Genomic DNA, 26,463 nt, shown 5'->3' with positions numbered 1-26,463 from the left:
CTTCACAACAATGGCACAGCTCCCAAGTATCCTAAAGCAAATTCTCCATTCTAATAGGAATGGCCATTTTGGAAAACAAACGTGACTGGGGTAAAGATACTTAATTTGAACGTCATTTTGTACCCAGCCCCCACACCCTGATTAAGAGGGTAAAGAATTTATACAAACAATGCTGTACATCTTACATCAGGTAAAAAGAGCCACATGCCAACTCTGCATGGCCTCTGCGCTTGGGGGATAATTTTGCTGCTGTTTTGGATGTATCCTGGCTTCTGCTCCTGAAAAAGTGTACTGAAATGGTGATGTAAGAGGACACTCCCTCACCCCTGCTGAGGGACAGTCTCAGCATTTTCACTGCTGCATGAAAGACAGGAACGTGGGTAGCTGTGACCTTGATTGTCATGCAGCTGGGTGGTCTTGGGCCTGTAAACTGGAATGAGACCTTCCAACTTCTCATAGAGATCCTGTCGGCTATCTCAGTTCTAATTTAGTTAGTGGTCACAGACCAATTTAATCTCTTTGCACTTGAGTTTCAGCTTGGTTGAAATGGTTTAGACAAAACTAGTATAGTTACTAAATAAAAAGTAGAATGTGTGGCCGTGTCCTCACCCCCAACCTCAGAGTTACAGGCTCTTGAGCAATGATATGATTGAGATTTAGATCAGGAGCTACAAGAAAGATCAGATGTGGGGAGAGTGAGATCTTTCTTCTAACAGCGCATTATCTCCATCTTCCACTGTGCAGAAAGATATCTCTATGTGATTTAAAGGAGCTCTCTTTAAAAAAACGGAAATCCCACAGTGCAAAAAGATACAGAGAGGCAGATAAGCACAGCAGACAGGGCTTTATGTCAGAGAGACCTTGGTTTGAATCTTGCTTTGCACAGGTCCTTACCCCTATTTCCTCATCTGGGAAATGGAGCTAGTGGGACACTGAAGGTTTGTTGAGTGGAGCTTTGCTACTCAGGATGTGGGGAAAAGACCACCAGCATTAGCACCAGATGGAAGTTGTTTAGAAATGCAGAATCTTGGGTGGGCCTTCTACCCTAGAACTACTGAATCAGAGTCTGCATTTATCAAGGGCCCATATTTGCATGTTTCATATACAAATAAAAGTTTGAAAAGCCCTAATATAGATTAGATGAAACACAGCAGGATGGGCATCTCATAAACTCTCAGTCAGTAGCAGTTGTTCTTTTTTGGAGAGGATGTTCAAGAGTCTGAAAGGATGATCAATTTCCCCTATTCTATTCTGAGTATCAGATGTGAATAACCATGTTTGAGATTTTTCTGTAAATAATGACTAATAATCCAACCTCAGAGTTTGGGGAAGGCTTGAGTGGGTAACAAAGTACAGATACAGTCATTTTAATTTCCTGATGAGGTAGGGGTAGAGTCAAAGTATCACCAGCTCATTCTTTTTAGAAATGGGGACTGGGTTTATTACATTACAGTAGTAAAGTTAACACCAAGTAATGCAACCAACATTTCGGGTAAAAAGCATTTTGTATAAACAAAGGGAGGAATTTGTTCTTTTAGAAATGAATAATTGGGAGCCTATGTACAAGACCACAGGTAGTCGTCCTTAATCCCAGGCTCCACATTGGAATCACCTCGGAGCTTAACAAAATGCTGATGCTCACACTTCACCCCACTTGGGTTCAATCAGAATCTCTGGCTGGGACCCAGACATTCATGTTTTTTTTTTATTAAGATATTATTGATATACACTCTTATGAAGGTTTTACATGAAAAAACAATGTGGTTACTATATTTACCCATATTATCAAGTCCCCATGCATACCCCATTGCAGTCACTGTCCATCAGTGTAGTAAGATGCCACAGATTGACTATTTACCTTCTCCGTGCTACACTCTCTTCCCCGTGTCCCCTCTAGACATTCATGTTTTTAAAAAACTCCTCAGGTGATTCCAATATATGGCCAATGCTGAGAACCACTGCTGTTGAGTCTGGAAATTTTGTTTTGAAAAAGAAAGCAAAGGATTGAACAAAACACAGTGGCAGGAGGTATGGGCATGGCCTCAGCTGTGCGGAGATGGTATGGCTAGGGTGAGTCAAGGAGAGGGAGGGATGTCATGCAGGGCAGTGGGATGATGGACCCCATGGCCCAGGAAATAGTTGCTCACATGGAGGACTTCCTTGCTGGCATGAGGATACCTGCTTCATCTTAAGTGAGCTTAAGGAGGCTCACTTGCAGTGAGAATAGTTGCCTTGAAGATGCTTAAAATGGATTCAGTGTGATTACTAAACAGAGGGAGCTTGGAAAATACCCCAGTTTTGCTTTCTGCCTTAAATAACCTGCTGCCTTGTCCAGGTTTGTTCCAAGCATCCTTTGGTTTCAGCTTTCGACTGGTTCTATTCCTTCCAGGCATACAGAATACTGGAGGTGGTAACTACTCTAAGCAATGTTAATTTTTAGAGCCTTAGAAGTATAAGATAATTTCTGTCTGATTTAAAACATGGAAGAGTCCAAGACAACCAGACTCAGGAGAGCTTTCCTTGGGGGAGGTGAGAGGGCTGCTCTGACATCTCCTCTCTGAATCCTTCCACATTGCTTTGTTCTCCTTAAATGCCACCTTCATAACCTCACAATGCACAGACAGCTCAAACCAGGAAAAAGCAGCCAGCCTCTGGGAGGATATGGAGTCCAGCTGAGAAAAGGAGGAGATTGCTCTCTTTACTTTTCTTTTTATGAGTTACATATCATCTAGTGAAGAAAACTAAGTGGTGGCTGTAAGACTGGAGGGAGTGGAGAAAGGGACGGGTCTCCCTGGAGGAACCTGACTTGAGCCAAATAAGGAAGAGAATGGTGAATGTCACTCGAATGATTCAACGGGAGGTCCCTAGCCACAGGTCCCGCCTAGAGCACGCGTCACAGTACTCTCTCCCCAGCAACCCAGCAGGACCAATCATTGGTGATCATGCCCTCAGGGTGCTCCCAGCACCCTTGATAAGCCTGTTGCCCCTCCTGCTGGGCATGAATTCCCTGGCCCGTGTGCAGACCAGTGAACCTTGCCCAGGATTACGCTAATAAATTTATTTTGGCTCCTTTGTTGCCACTTGCCTGGTCTGGTTTCATTTACCTTACATTTGGTGCTGAAACCCGGGAGGATGGTGTGGGGCCCCAGCAGGCTCCACCCTCCTCTCCCGACCCAGGACCTCTCTCCAGAACAGGACCTGATCCCAGGGCTTCAGACAACTTGGTGAGTCCCTCATCTTCCCTTGTCCCTCCTCCTACCCTCCAAGGAGTGCCTGGTCTGATACTGCGGCTGCATCCAGACGCCCCTCCGGCCTGTGCCTATTTGGCTCTGGTATAGTGGAGACATCCCTATCTCCAGATCACCAAACCTGTTTTTCCCATCCCTAATGGGAGTGGATCTGGGACACCAGACCTACATATTTAGGGACCTGGGGAAGGAGGAGATAGTCATGGAAGGCCAGCACTCAAAACCTGAGGCACAGACCCCACTGAGGTGTCTTGTCTTACTTCCTATCTCACTACTCTGGGCTTATCTGAGGATATCCATAAATGGAAGCTGATCTTCCTTTGTTCCTGGGCCTGGCCCCAATATCCTCTGGATAACCAGTCTCACTGGCCCCCGGAGGGAACTTTTGATTACGGCCTCCTCACTGATCTTGGCAACTATTGTCACAAGACTGGGAAATGGTCCGAGGTTCCCTATGTCCAGGCCTTTTGGGCATTGTGCTCCCGCTTAGACCTCTGTGTCAAGTGTTCCTCGGCCCAGGTCCTCCTGGCCAAGTCCCCGAGTAGGGGCTACCAACCTCTCACTGCACTGGAATCTTCCTTTACAGATCCCCTGGAAGACCTTGGCCTCCCCCCTCAAGCCCCTACCCCTCCTTCTCCTTCTCCTTAACCATCTGCCCCTTCCATCCCCCTCCTTATTTGCCCTCCAGTGCCCAGACCTCTTCTGTTCAGGCCTCTTCTGCGCCTGCCCCTGTGTCATCTCCCATCTCACCCCTCCCCTATCCGGCTCCCCCTCAAACCGCCATCTTTAATTCCTCCTTTGTCTTCCACTTCAGTCCTGCCAAGTTCAGTCAATTCCCTTCCCCCACCTGCTCCTGTTCCCGCCATGGGGACACAACCACCCGCCTCCGGTCCTACTGATGTCACATCTAACTCCTCTATTTCCGGTCTTACTCCTGCCACCCACAAGTTATAACCCCCTCTTCCGTTGGCACCACCATCTTGTCCTTCTCCTACATCACTTCCTAACCCCACCCCACCGCCATCTTATATCCCCAAGCCACCTCCTAACTGGGCCAGCCCTCCAGTCACTAGACCCTGGGCCCAATTATTGGCCCCCCTTCAGGAGGTGGCTGGCACCGAGGGATTGGTTCGAGTACATGTCCCCTTCTCCCTGGGAGACCTGTCTCAGATAGAAAAACACCTGGGCTCATACTCTGCCAATCCAACTGCCTATACCAAGGAGTTTCAGTACCTCACTCAGGCATATGGACTCACATAGCATGACCTCCACGTAAATCTAATCTTCACTCTCACCCCTGAAGAGCGTGATCATGTCACCTCAGCAGCTCAAGACTATGCCGACCCGGTACATAACTCTGACCAATCTCTACCAGTTGGGGCCACGGCTGAAGACCCACAATAGAACTATCAAGATAATACCACAAGTAGGACTAGGAGAGATCAAATGGTCCACTGTCTTATTGCAGGTATGGATAAGGCGGCTCAAAAAATTGTTAACTATGACAAACTGAGGGAAGTCACTCAAGAGCCTAATGAAAACCCAGCCTCTTTCCTTACTTTCCTTAATTGCTTAACAGAGGCTCTTACCCTCCATGCCCATTTAGATCCTTCCTCACCGCTGGGGTCCACGGTCTTAGCTACCCACTTTATCACCCAGTCCTCCCTGGACATCTGGTGTAAACTAAAAAAGGTGGAAGAGGACCCCCAGACTCCACTCTGAGACCTGGTAAATATGGCTTTAAAGTTCATAATGCCTGAGAGGAGGAAGCTGAGGCCGTTCAGGCCCAGAGGCTAAAACAGAAGGTGGCCCTTCAAACCCAAGCCCTGGTAGCTGCCCTGTGGCAGGCACAACAGGGGCCCCACCTCAGGAAATGATCTGAGACCCACATGCCTCTGGGAGCCTGCTTCAAGTGTGGCCAGGATGGCCACTGGGCAAAACATTGCCCCAATCCCAGGCCACCAACTTGGCCCTGCCCTGTCTGCAGGCAGAAGGGTCACTGGAAGCTGAGTGCCCCCTTGGGATGAGCCATCCTCTGGCGACAGTTTTGTGGGGGGCTGGCTCCCCTGATGGGCCCCCTCCTCAGAACTCCTGGGTCTCCTGGGACGACTGAAGCCACCTGGACTCGAGAACCCTGATCACCCTTGCCGAGCCCAGGGCTACACTATGGGTAGCGGGTAAGTCCATCTCCCTTTTGGTGGACACAGGGGTTACCTATTCTGTTTTACCCTCCTTCCACATGCCTTTACATCCTTCCCAGGTCTTGGTTGTGGGAGTCTCTGAGACCCCCTCTAAACCTCTAGAAATAGGTCCGGTGTCCTGCCTCTTCGAAGGCTGCCCCTTCACTCATTCATTTTTAGTCATTCCATCATGTCTAGCCCCCTTGCTAGGAAGGGACCTCCTATATAAGCTTGGGGCATCTATCTGTCTCTCCTCACACCAAGCCCCTCCAAGTCCGGTCCTCGCCCTCACCCAGGCTGTCTCCTCCCCTGAGCCCTTGTCCAACTTCTCCGTTTCCCCTGAGAAGGTAAACCCAGTGGTCTGGGACACTTCCACTCCAGTAGTGGCCAGCCACCACACCCCAGTCCTCATTCATCTCAAGGACCCCTCCTGCTTCCCTTCTTGGCCTCAGTTTCCTATTTCACACACCCACCTCAAGGGTCTTCAGCCCATTGTCAACTGGCTTCTTGCTCAGGGTCTCCTGGTTCCCACCAATTCCCCCTGTAATACTCCTATCCTCCCAGTCAGAAAACCATATGGTGCTTATCGACTGGTACAAGATCTACGGATAATCAACTCAGCCATAGTACCACTACATCCAGTGGTCCCTAACCCATATACTCTTTTATCTCAGATACCCCCACTACCACTCATTTCACAGTCCTAGACCTTAAAGACACCTTCCTCACCATCCCTCTACATCCCAATTCCCAGTTGCTTTTTGCCTTTACTTGGGAGGATACGGACACCCACCAAACCCAACAGTTAACCTGGACGGTTCTGCCCCAGGGATTCCATGATAGCCCCCACCTTTTTGGCTAAGCGTTGGCCAGAGACCTATCCCTCTATGACTCTGGGTGAAGCACCCTCCTCCATTATGTAGATGACCTCCTCCTGTGCAGCTCCTCAAAAAAATCTCCCTCCAAGACATAGGCTCCCTCCTTAACTTCCTGGCACAATGGGGATTTAGGGTCTCCCCATCCAAAGCTCAACTCTCCACCCCACAAGTCACCTACCTAGGGGTGGCCCTAACCCCCACCTCCAAGGCCCTCATGGTGGACCGCACCACCTCCATCAGGGAACTCCAGCCCCCTACCTCAGGTGCTGAGATCTTGTCGTTCCTTGGACTGGTGGGCTTCTTCAGACATTGGGTCCCAAACTTTGCTATACTTGCTAAACCACTATATGCTGCAGCCAAACAGACCCCCACCAGGCCCCCCACTTCCCCCTCAATGGTAGTTCATGCTTTCGAGGATTTGAGGAGCACCCTCCTCACTCCCCCCCACCTCATGCTTCCCAATCCTCACAAGCCTTTCATCCTGTTCACTAAAGAAAAAGCTGGAGTGGCAATTGGAGTTCTAGTCCAAACAGTGGGGCCCTCATACCAACCAGTTGCCTTTCTATCCAAACAGACTCCACTGCCCAGGGATGGCAACTGTGTTTTTGAGCACTGGCGGCGGTAGCATGCCTATCCAAGGAGGCCTTAAAACTCACCCCTTGTCTCCTCAGATTTTTTCAACAGTGACTGGTGGAAATCTCCCGAGTTACGGTTAACCAGATGCTGTTACACCAGTACTCGCCCCTTCCCTCCAAACCACCCCTGGCCACATACCAGCTGTAACTTCCCCATGCTGCCCCTCCTCAGCAGGAAGTAGCTAGAATGAGCTGGCACCCCTCTATGACAAAAAGGCTGGAATGTAGGGCCAGAGGGAGCAGAGAAAGGGACGGGTCTCACTGGAGGAACCCGACTTGAGCCAAATAAGGAAGAGAACGGCGAATGTCACTCAAATGACTCAACGGGAGGTCCCTAGCTGCAGGTCCCACCTAAAACATGCGTCACAGTACTCTCTCCCCAGCAACCCAGCATGACCAATCATCAGTGATCACGCCCTCAGAGCTCTCCCAGCGCCCTTGATAAGTCTGTCACCCCTCCTGCTGGGCACGACTTCCCTGGCCCGTGTGAAGATCAGTGAACCTCACCCGGGATTGCGCCAATAATTTTTTTTTGGCTCCTTTGTTGCTGCTTGCCTGGTCTGGTTTCATTTACCTTACAGTGGCACCAGGCTGAACCCAGTTAGATGAGAGTTGTGACAGAACGTGTCAGGCTGGAGAGGCTGCACTGATCAGAGCCCAGCTGGGCTTTCAGATGCTGAGTCACTAGTTCCCAGAAGAGAGCTATTGGCATATGTGGGTAAGTTGGGGTTCCTATGGTCAGTGAACTTAAACTGCCTGATGATGTAACTTGCCTGTTGCTAGGTTACTGCTTCCACACCTTTAGGCAATAAGCTATTATTGCACTATATAGCGAGTTTGGCCCAGTGCTCTGGGAGGAGGCAGAGATGCTAGTGCTTGATCTACTGCTGGGAGAACAAACCAGGTAATAAACCCTTTCACCCCAAAGAAATGTTCTACTGCCATTTCTTTGGTCACACTGAATCCATAGCAAACTTGCTGGGGGCTGAAACCCATTGGCAAGACAATTGGCGAAGTCGGCAGGGTTCATTGCTGACCAAGGAAAAAGACAGGCTGCCCTTGTGGGAGGGGTGCTTCAGTGGGCTGCCCCTGTGAATGGGGAGACAGTGGATTGTCCCCCAATGGGTATGTGGTCTGAAGTGGCTTGCCTTCTAGAGGACTGAGCCCCACTCCAGGACTGGAGGCAAGTGGAGGTGACATCTGAGGCAGTAGGATTAGCCCTTAGTATAGTAAGTAGGTCTTTTGAGAGACAGAGTGCCCTTGAGGCAGTGGGGACTGTGGGTTGGCTGCTTCTCACAGTATTAAAAAAGTCTACAGAAGAGAAGGACATGCTCCTGAAAAAGACCCAAGAAATGGTGGCACGAGAAGGCAAGCTGCAAACTTCTGTGTATTCCCTGAAGAAGGAAATGGCATTGCTGTGAGAGGAGGCAGCATGAGAATGCCAGCAGCAAGGTGCCATCGAAGAGGTAAAAGATTCCTTACAGAACAAGACAGCAGCACTGCCATGTGCTCTGAAGGAGGGAAAGGTCATCAAGGAAAAAGACGAACTCCTGAGGGAAGCACAGGCGGAGGTGGCACGAGAATGCCAGCCTCGAAGCATTGAGGTGAAGCTAAGAGAGCTGCTGAAGACTGAGCTAGCATTGCTGCAAGGCATGGTAGAGAAGGTAAAGGTTGTAGCAGAGGAGGCACTTGGGGGAGGGGAGAGAAAGGTGCCATCAGCCCCGGAAATGGAGGAGCTGGGGAAGGATGAAGGGGTGGTGCTGGAGACACTGATCCCTCCTGTATTGAAAGCATGCCCAGTGGTTGTAAAGAAAATAAAGACCCCAAGGAGAGGAGCAGCCCCCTCCCCAGGTTGTGGAGCACTCTATGCTCCGTCCCTATGCTTAGGCTGAGCTGGTGGATTTGGGCTCCCGGTTTAGGCAGAAGCCCTTGGAGTCAGTGTCAGCTTGGCTCCTGTGTCTATGGGACTTAGGAGTGGATGGAATTGTTCTGTCAGGATCAGAGATGGGAAAGCTGGCTTCCCTGACAGTGCAGCCTGCCTTGAGGCAGCAATTACAAAATGTACACCAGACCCCAGGGAATCACCCCCTCCTCGATTGGCTTATGGCCGCACTTCGTGCTGTGTGGCCCAATCAAGGTGATCTACCATCCTCTCCTGTTAGATGGCAGATGAATGCTAAGCTCCAACAGGTGCTATGAAAGCTAAGTATAAGAAATGTCATCTATAGTCCAGAGAATTATGGCCTAGATGAATAAATGTTCACTACTGGGATGAGAAATACTGTGTTTCAAATGGCTCCCACATCCCTCTTTGGGTCTGTAATGGCCATTCTTTCCCCTCACTTAGGGCAGCCCATAAGCAAGGTGACATATACAGTAGCACACTTAGGAGAGGCTGAAGCAATGAGAACACAGAAAGAAATAAGATCTACTCACAAGAAGAATTTAAAGGGCCCCATGAAGGTTATGAGGAACCAGATGTGGCAGACAACCAAAAGAGGCCTGGAGTGTCTCTTTACCACCTATGGCCAACCACAGGTAATTGAGGGTGATCAGGTCACCCATTTTACTGGACATACACTGCAAGAATGGGTGTGACAGCTGGGAATCAAGTGGAAGTTTCATGTGCCACACAATCCTACCACAGTAGGCATGACAGAGAGGCACAATGGCTTGTTAAAATCCGGACTAAAGTCAGATACCAATAGTCTGGGGGGATGGTCAGTCCGCTTATGGACCGTGCTACAGCATTTGAATGAGAGACCCTGAAAGGGAGCTCTGAGCCCTGTAGACATGTTAACACATATGGCTGCCTCCCCTGTACAACTGCAAGTACAAACCAAGGAGGAATCACTGAAGCTGAGGTTCGGCCACCAGAATAATATCTTGCTGCCAGCACCAACTGAACTGAACCCTGGAGACTCCATTGTGTGGACGTGGCCTTGGACCTTTCGACACATGGACCAATGATGGCTGGCTCTCCTGGCACTTTGGGGACAAGGCCTGGAAGCTGTTCTCCTGTGTGTTCCTGGAATAACAGCAGAGTGACCCCCAAAGGTCACAGTAGTATATCCTGAATGACCAGAAGGTAGGAGCATCTTACCGGGGAGTTTTGTTTTATCATTATGGCCAGTGCAAGCACCTCCAATGGCACTATATATAGACCCTTCAGTAGCCCCCGTGGGGAAAGGAGTAAAATTATGGTATACTAGACCTGGAAGGGACCCCCTTCCTGCTACAGTCCTATCACAGGACCACTCTCTTGCATGCATCCTACCTGATGGACAAAATTTGCCTATGTTGGTGTCATTAAAACATGTGTCTTATCACCCCTAAGGTCTTTGTGGATTGGGAACTTCCTCTGGCTTGAGGATTATTATAATATTTGTTACCTGTATCAAAATCTTGTTGTATCTTAATTTTTGTTACTATCTCTAAGTTGTTGTTATCCTCTTTTGCTGTTATGGAATCTGGTTACAGTGCCCTACTTTCTTGCACAGGGACCATTGTGGAAGATTGAGAGCATATAGATTGTAAGGCAAGAATCCTGGAGGGTGGGGTGTGGGTAAGTTGGGGTTCCTATGGCCAGGATCCTCACTGAACTTAAACCACCTGATGATGTAACTGGCCTGTTGCTAGGCTGCTGCTTCCACACCTGTAGGCAATAAGCTATTACAGCACTATATAGAGAGGTGGGAGGAGGCAGAGATGCTAGTGTTCAATCTACCGCTGGGAGAACAAGCCCAGTAATAAACCCTTTCACCCCAAAGAAACATTCTACTGTCATTTCTTTGGTCACACTGAATCCATAGTGAACTTGCTGAGGCTGAAACCCATTGGCAAGACAGCATCCAAATGCAGAGCACGCCCTCCACCACTGGTGTGTCTGTGGCCCTGCAAGGCATCCCCTCTGTGTGGCCGAGGACATGGAACTGCCCTTTCTGGTTGGTGGGCATCCCAAGGGGCACCTGAAGCTTTGTCCCGTGGGTTCCCCCTCTGTCTGAGAGAAGAGACTCTGGAACTGGCCTCTCATTGTCCACGTGGTGCCCTTCTGGGGCTCTCCACACTCACAGGGCCCTGGGCTGGTGCTGGAAACCAGAAAACCCGATTTAGTTCTCAACAGCAGAGGATGAAAGAGAGGGAAAACCCCAGTGTCTCTGAGGGTCATAATTTTTGTTTAATAGGAAACAAAAAAAAAAGCCAGGGTGGGAGCATTACAGCTACCAGAATGCCCCAGTGACAGGGAGTTTTGATGGCCTGGTACTCTGGAGGACTTAGTCCCGGCTTGCTGTACAGATTTCAGACTGACTTGACCTGTGTTTGGAATCCAACCCTTCTTGAAACACAGGAATGGAGAACAAGGTTGTCAGGGTCTTGTGGAATCTCCTGACCACTGGAAATCCCTCCAGTCAAAAGATAGGAGGGTGGGGTGAGGTGAGGAGAGGGTGTGCTTTCTCTCAGTCCTATTGCTTCACGGGTTTGCAGAGGCTGTGTGGTTCTGTGAGTACCTGCAGTCACTTCTCCATACCTTGGTGTGGGGGGCCACAATTCCAGGGGCATGGGTGTGTGCACAGCAGGAAAACTGTGCAGTGAAGAGGAGGAGAGGGGAGGATCTCCAAAACCCCAGCTTCCAGGAGGGGCAACCCAGCCAGACCTTCCCTGAATTTTTTGATCAAGTGGTTTTGCTTGTTGGCAACTTGAAGGGAGAGCAGCTTGATCTCAGCTTTCCCTGCTCTTGCTTCGGTTTTGAGTTTTCCTTTCTCCTTTCCCCATTTTTCTATACTTTCTTTTCTCCACTGTCCATTGCATTGGTCTGTGGATTTTTGCATGATGTTAGGTAAGGAAATGCAAGGTTATTTGAGTTGTGTGGATGCTACAATAGTTAGAGAAGGAAGCATGAGAGTGGTGGTTCCTGAAGGATTTTCCACAGGATATTAATTAACATTACATGAAAAAAATTTTCAGTGGTTATAAAGTTTGGGAATTTCTTCATTAAATAATGTTCTCACATAAGTCATCCCATTTAATCTCCACATCAACCCTCCAACCAGTGAGGAAACTGAGGCTCCAATCATTGGGTTGACCTCACACAAATGCACAGCAGAGCAGAGCCAGCATTTGAAGCCAGGGTCTGTTTGCTTCTAAAGACCACTCTCTATGGCACGATATTGTTCTGCAAAGTTCCCCTAGGAGCACAATGCACACCATAGGTGCTTGATAAATGTTTGCGGATAACAATAAAGGTGCTGTCTTTATGGCCTGGAAAATAATCACTTGCAAGCCTATACTTTGAAAGTCAATTTAAAAGCCCATGGAAAGTTTACCCCAAAGCTGTGAGAAATGAATTGAGGCTAAAATATGATGACTAACACTTGATTATGAAAGCACAAGAATATTGTATTAAGTTAACATAAATACTGGTTATGTATCACTCGTTCAGAGGGAAGTGCCAGCTAGCACATTTTGGACATCTCAAATTGCCACTAAAACCTGCATCTATACACATGGATGCAAAAATGTTGCAGAAGCATTCTGAACTAGACTTTGGGATTAGTTTATCAGCTACAGCCAACAGACAGCGATAGGACTGGGTGGTGTGTGTGGCCACTGGCTCATTGCTGAGTTCACGGCAGACAGGAGGGGGATCTGCTTCATTGTTATGTTCAGAGCGGTGGTAACATGTTCAAATGCTGCAAGAATCTTTCCACACATACCTACCTCCCTTTGAATCTGGCACCTTTTCCAACTATGGATACTTAATGTGACCTTCCATAGTCAATGTGGTGTGAACGTGCCTACTGCTGTGTTCAACCCTTTTCTACATGATTTGACTAATCTAGAAGAGCACCACCCAGGAATGGTAAATCTAGACGATGACAAAGAAGCACCGTAGTATATAAGTGTATTCTTGCTAAACTAATTTTCCCCCTGCCACTCTCAAAGCAATATAAACTTTGTTGTTCCTCCTGGATCTCAAATGCTTGTAATAAATTCTCTGAAATGTCAGTAATGTTGAACTGAGGGGGTTTTTAAAAGGAGATTTTCTTTCTTTCATAAAAGGAAGAATTGTCCCTTGCAGAAAATGTGGATAAATATGTTTTGTTTATTTTATTTAGTGCTGAATACAGTTGGGTAAAGGGACTTCTATTTCCCACCTGACATCTTACTGAATGAGTGAATCATGAATGAAGCCCTCAATTTACTGGATGGTGGTATAAACAGAAATAAATTCATACTATTTCATATCTGCAGTATAATCAACATTTGCTTAACGAATTTATAGCATACAAAGCATTTTCATCAATACGTTATATTTAATCTTCAGGAAAACTCTCTGGATTTGGGTGGATTTCCTGATCCATTATAATGCGGAGGAAGCCTTACTCTTGTGTGCACTCTTTCAGTTTTTAAAACGTCCTCATGGCCTGGACTGCTCTGGGAGAATGCTGTCTACATAGTGATATTGCTATCATTTCTACCAAACTTACTTAATTTCATAAAACCACAAATTAGTTCAGTGGAAAATGTCAGCCCAAAAAGTTATTTGACTGTCATAATGTTTCAATTTAATAAAAAACGATTGATTTATTAGACCTGTGCAATACAGTTAGGAAGACGGACTTCCATCTCAGCTGCCGGCCCCAATTCGTTATCCAACATGCACTTGTTTTTCTACTGTGCAAAATTTGGTGCGATTTTCAAGTTCAATCAGAAAATGGTATCTGAGACTTGGCTGAAATTTACAGTGGTCAGAATGCCATTGATTGTGGAGAATATTTGCTAACTAGGTGGTTTACACAGCAGGTGACCAAGCTGGGAGGGACTAGGGTGAGGCCAAGGAGGCATTCACCTCAGGCACAAGATTTAAGGGGGTCCCCAAAACACAGTCGCCAAGATGAATAAGCTCTAACGCAGTATTTTAAAAAATCATTGAATGTAAAAAATTCATGATCAACAACATCAGTATTATTGGCTTTTCCTTTTGCCTCAGACTCTAATATGGCCCCATACTGTTACTGATCCTATGTTTAAAAATTTGATATTTAGTTCATCATGGATTTTGGGATTCATTTTGATGTTTTAAAATTTTTCTTTAAGATATAATCTTGATTCCTGCAATTTTGGGTGCACCTTGAATTTTGCATCTGAGGTGAGTGCCTCCCCTGCCTTACCCTAGGCTTGGCCCAGGCCAGGAGAATTCTACACAAGACTGAGCCCCGTGGAGGCATGGAGATGTCTGAGTTCTATTAGAATTTAGATTGGTCACAAAGGAGTTAGTTATAGGAATATTCCTGCAAAGAGTAGCAGAATATGCCTCCCCAGAATGTGCCACTTTGGCATGAGGATTAGTTTGAGCTGAAGGCATTTAAGAAGCAGGTAACAAGAGAAGCTCTGCCATCACACTATCTGTCTAAAAGAATACAATACCCTCCTCCCCTCTCTCCCAGGAAGGGCACATATTAATTACTGAAGATAACTCTAGGCCCTTCTCAATCCAGAGATGGCAGCGGAGGAATCTGTATGACAAATCTTGTTATAACTGCTCTTATCTACTATTAGTTTCCTGTGTAGTTGCCTTCCTGCGATTTGCCACCCATAGAAGCCCACTGTCCTTTTCCTTTGTCTTGTCACTTCTCTAAAAATGTATTGTTCTTTCATTGAGATATTATATAAACCCAAGTTCTAACCACCACTTTTGAATTACTTACCACCCAGTGCTTCCATGTGTATGTGTGAGGCAAGTGTTAATAAACTTTCCTTTGTTCTTCTCTTGTTAATCTGTCTTTGGTTAGTGTGATTTATAGGGGCCCTGCCTCAGTTCCCAGGATGAGTAGAGGAAAAGGGTTGCTCTTTCTTCCCCGCACTTGACACGGTTTTAGACGTTTGTAACATAAAACTCCAAAAGAGGATGGACAGAGTTCTAGAAAGTATTTAATTTTACTCCTTCCCTTTATAGATGAAAAAACTTAGGCCCACAAAACTTTGATTAATATCCTGTGAACTGATTATGATTAGCTGCTGGGGAGGGAGGGGTTGGCCCAGGGCCCTGGGCAATATCTATAGGAAGCAGCCATTATGAGAGACTATTTGCTTTAAAAAGAATGAAAGTCACCTAGCTCTAACTGCTTCTGAAGGTTTGGGCCCTTTGTTTTAAAAAATGATAATGTACCACCCACTCCATCATTCACACACTTTGGGACTTTGTACAGAAAGTTTGCCGGTGGTAAAGCATCCCAAATGCGAAGATGAGAAGCTGTGTCCACTGCAGAGCACAAGTGGAGTTTGGATGTAGTTTTACTGCTGGAGGCCAAGTTGTAACAAGACCTTAGCAAATTCACATGGTCGAGAACAATTTTACCATCTCTCTTGAGCAACTCCTCCTCTGAGGAGGTGACTACGCCCCTCCTTCCTCATACATGCACAGATAGCTTTTTCTCCCCTAACTGCCTCCTGATCTTTTTCTCCCTCTGTTATTTATTAAAATGTGCAATACAACGAGAAAAGGAAAAGATTAGTCTGCTTCCTGCCATGCAAGATGGTATGCAGAAGGTCAAGGTTAAATGCAGCATTTGGTTCTTAAGCTTCTCTAATGTATAGGTGTGGAAAAGCAATCAGGGACCAGAGTTTACAGTGGTGACTCTCTGAGGATAAAAACTTGACTTTAATTTGGACTCTCTGGCTAAGATAAAATCTGCTTCTGCTATCATTATCCCACTTATGTTTGTCCTCACTCTCTTTCAACGCTGCCACCCAGCTGAGTGGGAAGAAATTAACCTGACCTTGAAGAATACTCAAAGAATCTTCAGGACCATCGGGTTTTCAATAGCCAATAAAATTCTAGAGGCCTACCAACATTTAGATCATAGACTCACAGGCCTGGAAAGGATTAGACAAATCATACAGACCATACATTTAATAGAATGAAGTCCAAAGAACTGACGTGACTTGCCCAAAGTTATGAGCTAGCTAGAAGTAGGATCAGAATGCGAATAAGGCCTCAAACCCTCCAGCCCCCTCTTCCCCTGACACCAGACCCAGCTCAGCTCCAGATCACTCATGAACAGGCCCCCATTAGGGCTTTCACACAATGTTTAGAATTTCCCTAGTGCAAATAAAAACTTCCAGGGAAGGGTCTCAAGAAGAGTTACCTCAAAGGTCATGAGGAGGAGGTATTTTACCATGCTCATCCTTGTGGGCTCTTTATCTGATCAAAATTATATATTGAACTTGGAATTGTACACTGTTTTTTTCTACCCAGGCATGATGAAGCCATACCTTTTACCCAGAGTTACTTCCATTTATGTTTTTGATCCTACCCAACACGCTATTTCTAGTGTTAGAGTCTGGTGTAGCCTTTGGCTGGTGGGTTAGAAGAAAATGAGTCTGGACTAAGACCCCTCCTGGAACCTAAGGTTTAAATTCTGCTCTCAGGAGCATTCTGGTTGTCCCACCACTGTTTTTCAAGATGGGACTTTGGGTTTTAAACCCAAGTTTGCTTTACTTGTTTATACTGACTGCCTGCCCCCTAAGGACTTTCGTGCCTGTGATCCCTGTTTGGAACTTCTCTCCTCATCCCTCCTGAGCAAGAAGTCATGGGTGATGGGTCTTGAGTCTCAATCCAAATTCCAAGATCAGACTCCCTGCCTGGGCCAGCTTCTGGCATCCACTATAGGCCGCCAGCTCTCCTATCGTCTTGAGCAATCAAAATTAGTCTTTGAAGTGATAATAACTTTATTCATATCTGTCTTGAAGCAATCTGGCTTTGTGAAGGCAATCCATTTTATGGAATTGAGTAAAAGAATGAAAAAGTTATATTGTAATATTAGAGAAAAGCCTTACAATTATTTAGAGAATTTTAGCCTATTTGCCAGCCCTATTAAATTCTTTTTTTCATCTTGAGACATGACCTCACCCAAATATATCTACATCAGCTACATCCATTTTTTATCTTTTTCTGAAGCCATGACAGTATCTATATAGTTTTAGAAATAATTATTATCCTTCAATTTTTTTTTACTTTTATTTTTTTTTTACAGACACCTCCTGAATTACTTACTGGCTTTGCCTGACAATCTAAGTTTCATAGCTGTAAATTAATATCTCTCAGACAGATTTAAAATAATATAAAAAGACAAAGTCCACATGAAAATAAAGAATTGTAAAATAGAGTTTAGGCTGTTATATATGAATTTAGTTGATCTTTATTTCCTTAATAGTCTTCAAATTAGAACATGTTATTCTAGTTCATAAAGGCCATTACCTTTGAGAGTTAAACAGCTTTGAAGATTTTTAAGTTAGTTTTCTTTTTAAAAAGTCCAGACATTCCATATTCCATAAACTCTAATATCCTTCATCTAGTGTAGAAAATATATTTCAGTATCAAGGAATTCTCCCTTTCCTTTACATTGGGAAAAAATCCTTTTATTCCTACTGATACGTATTTATTCCAAAATTAGTTCTCTACCTACCCAGTAATGTTTTTGAAAGTTTTATCAAATCACTCCTTCCATTAGATTCACATCCATTAGATTTACAGAAGAAGTTAGAGTATTATCCTACATATGTATTTATTAAGTTTATAAGTCAAAACTCCAACAGTAAAAAGTATGAATATTGTCTCAGGGTTAAAGAAGAAATGTGGCTCTGAGCCTTCATCTGTTGCAAAAACAAAACAAAACAGTCCCTGGACTTCCATGGGAAAGCAACAGAAAAACTTCTGGAAATTCTCCAAATAGAATTTATTTCCACAAGGATGAGTGCTCACCTCATCTTAAGTCCTGTTGACAGAGCCGTTCAAATTAGTTGTCTATACTTGTCTTTCATTGGCCCATAGAGATTTATAAGATGCTGACGTGTTCAGAGAAGGCTTACGTCCACAGAGCTCAAAGACGTCATTCAACTGTAACAAATACTAGACTATAGACAATAACTGGGTACAGAGCTAAGTCTTCTCATCCCTCAGAACAGGGCAAGTTTTCTCTTTAGTAATTTCACCCATCTTGATGGCTCAGACAGAAGTATTTAATCACTTGGTGTGTAGGTACATCTAATTTAATTGCTCTTAAAAGCATTCTTTGGAATAATGGAATTGCATTCCAAATGCTCAAAACATTAGGATTGCTATAATTATGCGTTTTGTAAATTTGATTATGTCTGCTTTCTTTGTAGATGTCAAGTGTACAATGAAAACTTTTTTAGCCTGTGTTTATTTAAGTCCCATGTCGAAGGGATTACATTGTTTCATACTGGATGGTTTTTGAAAATACATCTTCAAACCTGACTTGGGGAAAATGTTCAGATTGAAAGTAGCTGTGACCCAAGTGCCAGGGAAAACACAATTACTCACCCCACCCAAATGTTTTCATTTCCAGGAAAGCTTTGGGCCAACATGGAGAATTCAAGGGCATAGAAACAAAGTTACGGGGTAACAAAGTCAGTTCTAAAATACTACATCTCTGATCCACTTGCCTTTCTGCCTGTGTGCCAATCTATGGTGACTTTGGACCTAAGGATGCCATCCTTCCACTATGGTAGTGGAAGGCTGTGTGCCCCAGCATCAGGGAGGGCGGTCAGTTGGCACTGGAAATGCGTGCACAGGCTGCTCACTCTGTTGGACTTTGTCCCTGTGCTACAAATATGCTAAATGACCTGTAATCTTATGGGGGGAAACATTATTATATAAGTCAAAAACTGAGCTATTAGTTTCTGGATCTGATGTGCTGACATTACAGTCACTATGTTTTGAAGCTACTTTATTTTAAAGGTACCTAAGTTAAGAATGGTTTTCTGAACTTTAAAGTTATATATTCCTGAATGCTGCTGTACTTTCCTCCTCAATGACAGCAGGTTAAAGATAAGCTCTCATAATTAGCCTGGATACCTATTTCTGAGGTCCTCGGCCTCACAGTAATAAAATAATAATACAGAAGCTGTATTATTTTATAGGGATGGGTGTTTGTTGAGGCTCTTGGGATGAATTTAGAGTACTTGTTAGTCCATGTAATGGTTGGAATCTGGGACATAAGACTGGGGCTAAATTTTGTACCCTCCTAACCCCAGAGAGTCTTCAGAAAAATAGAAACAAAAGAGCACAAAGTACTTAAGGTAAGACTGTTGTATTCATAATATAGAGAAATAACCACCATGCCTCATGGACAGGAGATGCAGTTCTCCACGGGGCTACAAAACTGTGCTAGTAATAATTTTAATTGGATGCTATCTTTGCTGCCTTCAAAAAGTATCATAAAGTGGAATTATTACAGGCTAGAAGTGCACTTACAGGGTTGGCCTCGCACAGGAGGAAACACATAACATTTATCCATTGGAGGGCAACATCAATGGGCTTCTATTTGTTTCGTTTACATGCATCCCCAGCTGCCCGCTATTTGCCTCCCCTTTCCCGTGTCTGGAAGATCCATTTGGATTAGATGCGGCAGAGCGCGAGGTTTTGCGGGGCCGTCTGCCCTGGGGCTGGCACGAGCCCCGCAGAGGGCCTGGGCCCGCGGGGCGGGGCGGGGCCTACCTGCAGAGGAGTGGGCGGTGTGAGCGGCGACGGGAGGCCGTGTCCCGGAGGCGGACTGGGTTTCTGAGGGGGGCTGGCGCTCGTCTGCGTCGGAGACGGCTGGCTCCGGCCCTGGGGGTGGGGCTGGCCCGGAGGCTGCGGGGGCTGCGGCGCGGGGGCGGGCGGCTGCTGGGGCGGCGCGGGCTGCGGGCCGGGCAGGCCCGGCGGGGGCGCCTGCGGGGCGGGCAGCGGGTGCTGGCTGCTCGGCGGCGGCTGAAGCTGCTGGAGCTGCTGGAGCTGCTGGAGCTGGGAGCTCAGGGATGAGGTAGCTGCAGGGAAAGAAAGGCAACGCGGCGTTGGAAGGAACCCGAGCAAACCTCTCGTGCCGTCGTGGACAGTTTGTGCCGGGCAGCTCAGAAGGCCACGCGTTAGAAGGTTGTCTCTCCGCCCCTGAAGCTCTCTGGGGCTTAGGAGGGCTGTAGGGCACCGGGGGAGAAAAAGGGCACTCTTGGGGAAATTTTAAAACATGGGGAGAACTGGGATGCACACGTGAGGCATTCCTTCCAAAGGCACTGAGCAGCCCAAACCAAGGCACTGCACTAGAAATAGAAGAAACTTCGGACATTTTAATTCTTCCTTTCCGCACTGCTTGGGAGATACACATATGCTTTTCAAGACCTGATTTCGATTTTCAAAGTTCAATCCGTTTGACGCTTGTGGCACATGCTCGACTGGAGTTAAGAACAGAAAACTCAGTTTATAATCGCCTTTGCATCATCAATGCCATTAATGTGTCACTTCCTCTTGGTACTTCAGACGCCTGCCAACCTGCTTAGACATCTTAGTTTCAAGTTTCTGGCTCCCCCTGCCTCTGCAAAATTCAAAGGTAGTACATGCTTCTCCGTTTTTCAGAGTCAGTAGCCTGAGTCTGAATTTTTTGCCTGTTGAGCAAAGAGAACCCCCACACTGGAAGGATTACAGGGGGTGACTGTGAACTGTACAGTGTGGTGACTAGACCCATCAATACCTCAAGGATGGGCCAGGATCTGAGAGAACGAAACCATCTTTCAAGATTTCCTTGTTGTATGAAAAGTTAAGAGTTGGTGAGACAAGCCGTCTTAATGTGGAGCACACAGATTTTGTTCTCATATGCCCATCTAGCACTGGACAGTTTCTGCAGCAGGAAAAGAATTTGGCCAAAGAATCATCTAACTGCTACAAGTTTACTTCCTCCTTTGCCTGAATCTCAGTCTGAAAGCCTACAAATAAATATGAAGATCAGTGTTGAACCCATAAGCCTTGAATGCAATGTTTTCCTGCTCTTCCCCTATCTAGAATTAGACAAGATTTCTATAGGTAATCAGCCCTGTTTGCAACATTAAAAAGTCTTCCCTGGGCTACAGAGACCAAGGAGGCATTCATGGAGGATGTAGAATGAGAAAAGAGAAGGTTCAAGTGACTGAATGTCGATACCTTGAAAGGAAGGAGGAGAGGATATTCCAGGCTGGAGAACCACCCAGATGATAGGCATGTCTTGGGTGATATTTCTGAAGGACAATGTGGGGAATGGGCCTTAGACCTGAGAGAGGGTGGAGCCTATCTTGTGAATGTGATAGACGGTGGATCACTCACAATTAGCTTTGGCTGTCAGTCAGATTTTAAATATATACTCAGGGCTGTAGAAAGCAAAGCATAGCTGTCTTGGTGACGTGATAGCTTGACAGTTCCCAGGGACACCAAATACCAATTCTGGTACCATGTAAGGCTGCCATGTTGGCACAGGTAGGCAGGCATAAATCCTCACTCGGTCAATGAATTACTCTAGGTCCGTTCAAACACTCAGTCCAGTGTGTGTCCTGTGAATCCACAGCCCTCTGGGACTCTGGAGAAAGAGATGGTGTAGATGAGAGAAGACTGGAAAATACCCAGTCAGTGGGAACTCTGAACTTTCTGCTTACTTTTGCCACAAACCTAAAACTGCTCTAAAAAAGAAAGTCTAAATAAAAAAGTACCCAGTCATCCTCCCACTTATTGGGGCTTTAAGAGAATGGTCTGGTTTTCGCTGTTCTCCTACCTTCCCTGCTCCTATTGTACAAAATCACAGTTTATTGATGATCTGGGAGCTCAGCTCCATTCTGACCTCCCCAGGATCTTCTGCAATCTGGAGGGTCCTGACCTCTGCTTTTGTTGGAGTTACAGACTGGGAATGTGAGTGCATCTGGCCTCCTGCCTGATGCAAATCAAGCCTGTCCTGATTTCTTTCAGGTGGGTGGGGGTGGGGGGAGGCCCATATGTCAGTGCTTATTTTCATGGTTGACTTAAATACCATACTGTTTCATTTTGGTTAGAAAAGCATTTATCTAAATCAGCATTTAGAAACTGGAAGGACTGGGGAATATTGGCAGATAGATCTTGGCAGATGGGTAGGTGCAGTGGACCCTAACCTTCTAATGATATGTCCCAAACATGTCTTTGTTCCTTTATGTTGGTGAATTCACATTTCTTGGCTGTTTCTTTCCCATAACCAGCTTGCTTGCCTGGGAAGGCATTAGCCTAAACTAAACCTCTCTGAGTTACATAAACTACTTCAGCATCTGCCAGCAAAAAATGATGGGCAATAAAATATGTCAGGTATGTATTGGATGCAAAGAAAAGCAGGAAGGGTTGTATAAGAATGTAACTCTGGTCTAAAAAACACCAAAGCCACCTACCCAGGAATATGAAAGCAAAAGTAAAAAAAAAAAAGTTAAAATATGGAGCCTCTCAATGGTTCATTGTATAAAGCATACTGAGATATGGACACACGTTAGGAAGGTTCAAGGACATATTTGAACTAGGAATGTTTGCTGATGAAATGATTTTTGGGGGTAAAACTCTGACTCTCTGCATGGAAGACTGAATATTTTACTTTCTTCTCTAGTATTTATATCCTTTTATGATTGTTTCCTCTATGTCTGGTTACTACACACTATGTAGGCCAATGATGAATATAAGATTTAACTATGATAAGAGTAACTATAAAAGAAAAAGAGATGCATAGACATTTACATTAGGAAATTAAAAATTTTTGAAACTTAACAATTTTGAAAAAGAAACACAAAACAAAATTCTATCGAGTTCATTTCCAAGAGAGAAGAGAACATTATGGCAAAATCAGTGGCTCGTAACTTCCCAAATAAATAATTTAATATGATGAAGGTCTAGACAAGAATCCTACATTTCTCCATTTGTTTAGTTGTCTGTTACAGAAATATGGCAACTGTAAATTAGAAAAAAAATCCCTTAATCTTTGTTAAAGGTATCCTCAGGAAACTATATGCATAAACCACCAGAGGTATCAGAATTATTCTAGATAGGATTTATATAAGACTACTTCCAAGGCAAGGAAATGGAAAGTAAAAGTATCATGTATACCTGTGTATGAAGAGCAAGTCCATGAGAGATTCTGGAAAAATGCAAACATATCTAATATTTATTAGCGAGGCTTTGGAAACACCATAGGATTCACAGAAAGCAAAAATAGTACTCAAAAGCTAAAGAAGGCATGAGATTCTTAGCAATACCCTCACAGCAACTAACACCAAGTTAACGCCAAGTACAACATCATACTATTATAACCACTGTAGCTGGGATGTCAACTTCAGCATTTTCTTGAACTTCTCAGGTTCAGGCATATGTGTGCACATCTGGCAAGCTGGTGGTTTGGGTTTGAGAGCCTGCTGGGAAGGAGGACGAGCTATTTATTATTCACTGCTGATGTTTACACACCCCTGGGCATGTCTGGGAACTAGAGTAACCCCACAGAAACAAATTGCAGAGAGTAAGGTCTAAGCAATCAGGGCATCTCACTGAAAGTGACCAGGAATCCTGACAAGACCATGCTGATAATGGCCATTCAAAGCCATCCCCAGCCCAGTCCCCTGGTGCAAACTTGGTCCTACGGAGAGAAAACACCAAAAACAAAAGGGCAACCTTGAAAGTATGATGCTAAGTGCAAGAAGCCAAATGCCAAAGGCTACACATTGTATGATTCCGTTTGTATGAAATGTGCAGAATAGGCAAATCCGTAGAGACAAAGCAGATCAGTGCTTGCCGGGGGCTGCAGGAAGGGAGGAATGGGGAGTGACTGTTAACAGGTATGGGGGTTCTCATTGGGGTGATGAAACAGTTCTGGAACTAGATGGTTGGACAACACTGTGAATGTAATCAATGCCACCAAATTGCACATTTTAGAATGGTTAAAATGGTTAATTTCACGCTCTCTGAATTTACTAAAATAATGATAATGAGCTGAATCTCTATATGCACACAATGGGCCCCAGGCTGTACTGCGCTGGCATGCCACAAGGGCAGAGAGCAATCTTTTCCACTCTTCGTGGTTCTGTGGTCCTGAGGGCTAAGGGCAGCTGTCTTCAAAGGCTGTTCCTACTGGGATGGGATTGGGGAGATGTGGGCAGGGCTGCAGGGCACCATGTGGCACAGGGAGGGAAGCGCCTGCTCACTGGAGACACACAGGTCTTGTAGTGCAGAGCAATGTGACTGCTATCAAAGTGCACATGGACTCATTAGTGAGCACAGAGGTGTCCTTTCCAGAAATGCTGGAGAATACTTGGAAGCTGGACACCCTGTGTGAGTGGGTGGAGAACAGTGATGGCAATTTGGGTTCAAAATAAGCCAAATTAAAGTACTTTCATTTAGTATGAATGACTTAGCTACCCAAGACAACCACATGGATAGATGATGTCATTACCATGTTACATGTATGGAACTGGGCTCAGAAAGGCAAGTGACCTTCCCAAGGTTACACAGCTAGTGAATGCTATGGATGACTCAATCTTAGGTCTGCTACTTCCCAAAGCCTTGTAACATAACAGAATCACATGGACAGACGGGGCAACCTATTTCCTCTTGAAGGTTGGGATAAAGATAACCACTCACACGGGGTACTTTCCACAGCCCTGCTTTGAGAAGAGGTGGTACAAGTACCCAGCTTCAGAGGCTAATTTGAAGGCATCTGCTCAGCAATGAATTGTTCAGCTCCTGGGAAAGTGTGAACCCTTTGAACTTCTGTCCTGCTGCAGGCAAAACATTTTTTAAAGCCTGATGATATGAAATGTAAATGTGTGTTTGGGGATAAAGATGCTAATTTGAGTGTGAGCCATGAGTTATTACCAGGAATGGAGATACGGGGCTGCAGGAAGGGAGGTGAGAGGTGTGAGTGGAAGGGTACACTTTTTTCATGTCACAAGTTTGCTTTGATGGTCAGGGATGGTTTCCTCTACCCTTAGATATTGAGTGGCAGTGGCACTCTGCTCAGCTTGGTGACATTTTAAGAGAAGTAACTGAGTGGGGTAGCAGCTTTCATTGTCCACAGAACTCTGAGTATTGTCTCTAGAGTATTGTCAGGTGGCAGCTCTGAGTTCTGCAGATGGATTTGTCCTTAACTGGGGACAATGACTCCCTGATCAGACCAGTATTGCAAATCACTATGCTCATGGGACACCAAAGAGGAGACCTGGCTCTCCGATGTAGCCTTTGCCTCCTTTACTCTGCATTTACTCTTCACTTTTGTTTGCCTATTAAAATTTCTAGAAGGAAAAATGGAATGCAGAACAATCAAACCAGAGGAATTTGAGTTGGTAAATTGGATTCTGCCCTTCCCCTATCCCCGAAGTACTAGCATCTAAGGTAGCTGAGGCAAAGATGCAGGTCAGGGACCTCTCTGGGCCCCTCATTAAGGGCATCCCTAGCTGGCACCAGAAGACAGAAGCTTTGCAAAGTTGGTGGCAAATAGTGTTTTTTGGAGACTGGGGGTACTGAAAAAGGGAAGAAAGCCAAAACTTTCTGAGAAATTTGCCCTTATTTTTGGCAAAATGTCAACAAGCAAAATCATCTCTGCTTCAAAGATTAGGATGTGTAACCATCTCACATGAGGTCATTGTTATCAGCTCCAGAAATATTTATATACATCTCATTAATCTGTTATTTGTTTCTTTTGCATGTAAGGCAGAAATCTCAGGATCTCTTGAGACATCAGGGGAAAACAAAGGGAAAAGTCCTTGCAATTAGAAGATCCTTAAGAATTTCCAGGTATTGCCTGAACCACCCACACTTCTTTCTTAGGTTGGTTGTTTTCACCAACTGTAGCAGCCAATCTCAAATTGTGGGCCAGAATCACCTGGGGAGCTTGTTAGACAGTGGATCCCACAGAGCAGGACAAAATCTGCATTGGGAAGCACCACCCCAGAGAATCTGAGCCACTGCCCTTGGGGCACCCAGCAGCCCGGATAGGAGGGGTGGCTATTCTCTTGGCTGTCAACCAGAGCAGTTTGCTTATCCATCTCCATAATTCTGAAAATACTGTTTTCAAAACATGAGTCTGTTCTTCCATTAGAAGAAAAAGAATTGAAACAAAGCCTCCAGTCAGAAAGTAGAGAAAACAGACACTGAGAATCTTCCAGTATTCTTTAGCCCCTTTTTGACATGAGGGCAATTCACCACCCATTACTGCCTTTATTGACATTATTTGGAAAGACTGTGGTTGAAGTAGTTTAAGAAGCACTAAGTGTGAGATGTAATGTTAGTTCGCAGGTGCTCCATGAGATATGGAAGGTGACAAGCAAAGAGTGAGTGCCCACTGTAAAGTGAAGGGAAAAAGTTGTGGCATGGGCCCCCCAAGGGCAGCTGCACCTGCCTAGCAGTGTGCCAGAGAGGCTGAGGAATCAGGTGGCAAGTCCCCCCTGAATTCCCAGGGGGATTTGCTGAGGCCTTTCTATGAAACAGCTGCACTCTCATCATCCCCTGTCTGCAGAATGGCCCACAGCTAGGCCTAAACTCTCAGGAAAATAATGAGAAGGTTCTTCTCTATAGAACTGAAAACAGCTATCTAAGAATTAGGATTCCCAAGGTAGATGTGGGCACTTCCAAGGAAAGTCCTTCTCTTCTCACTTACCCAATAAAATTCAGTAAATTCACAATACCACCCCAGTACTCTGAGCTCTCCATTACTCTTCCAAGCCC

At 45.5% G+C, this 26,463-nt stretch overlaps 1 protein-coding gene across 3 annotated transcripts in view; it reads right to left on the bottom strand.

Annotated features, from left to right (window-relative positions):
* Positions 1-26,463, bottom strand: part of POU6F2 (POU class 6 homeobox 2) — a 505,007-nt gene that overhangs the window by 112,070 nt on the left and 366,474 nt on the right. For all 3 annotated transcript variants that reach the window (XM_037010901.2, XM_037010900.2, XM_037010902.2), the window contains exon 5: positions 19,465-19,772. In XM_037010901.2, the coding sequence (XP_036866796.1) occupies positions 19,465-19,772 (308 nt within the window). The remainder of the gene's footprint in view (positions 1-19,464; positions 19,773-26,463) is intronic.

The sequence above is a fragment of the Manis javanica genome, chromosome 6 (genome assembly GCF_040802235.1).
Source record: "Manis javanica isolate MJ-LG chromosome 6, MJ_LKY, whole genome shotgun sequence".
NCBI classification, from domain to species: Eukaryota; Metazoa; Chordata; class Mammalia; order Pholidota; family Manidae; genus Manis; species Manis javanica.
The sequence above is the reverse complement of the archived record's forward strand: the minus strand, read 5'-3'. Positions and strand labels throughout refer to the sequence as shown.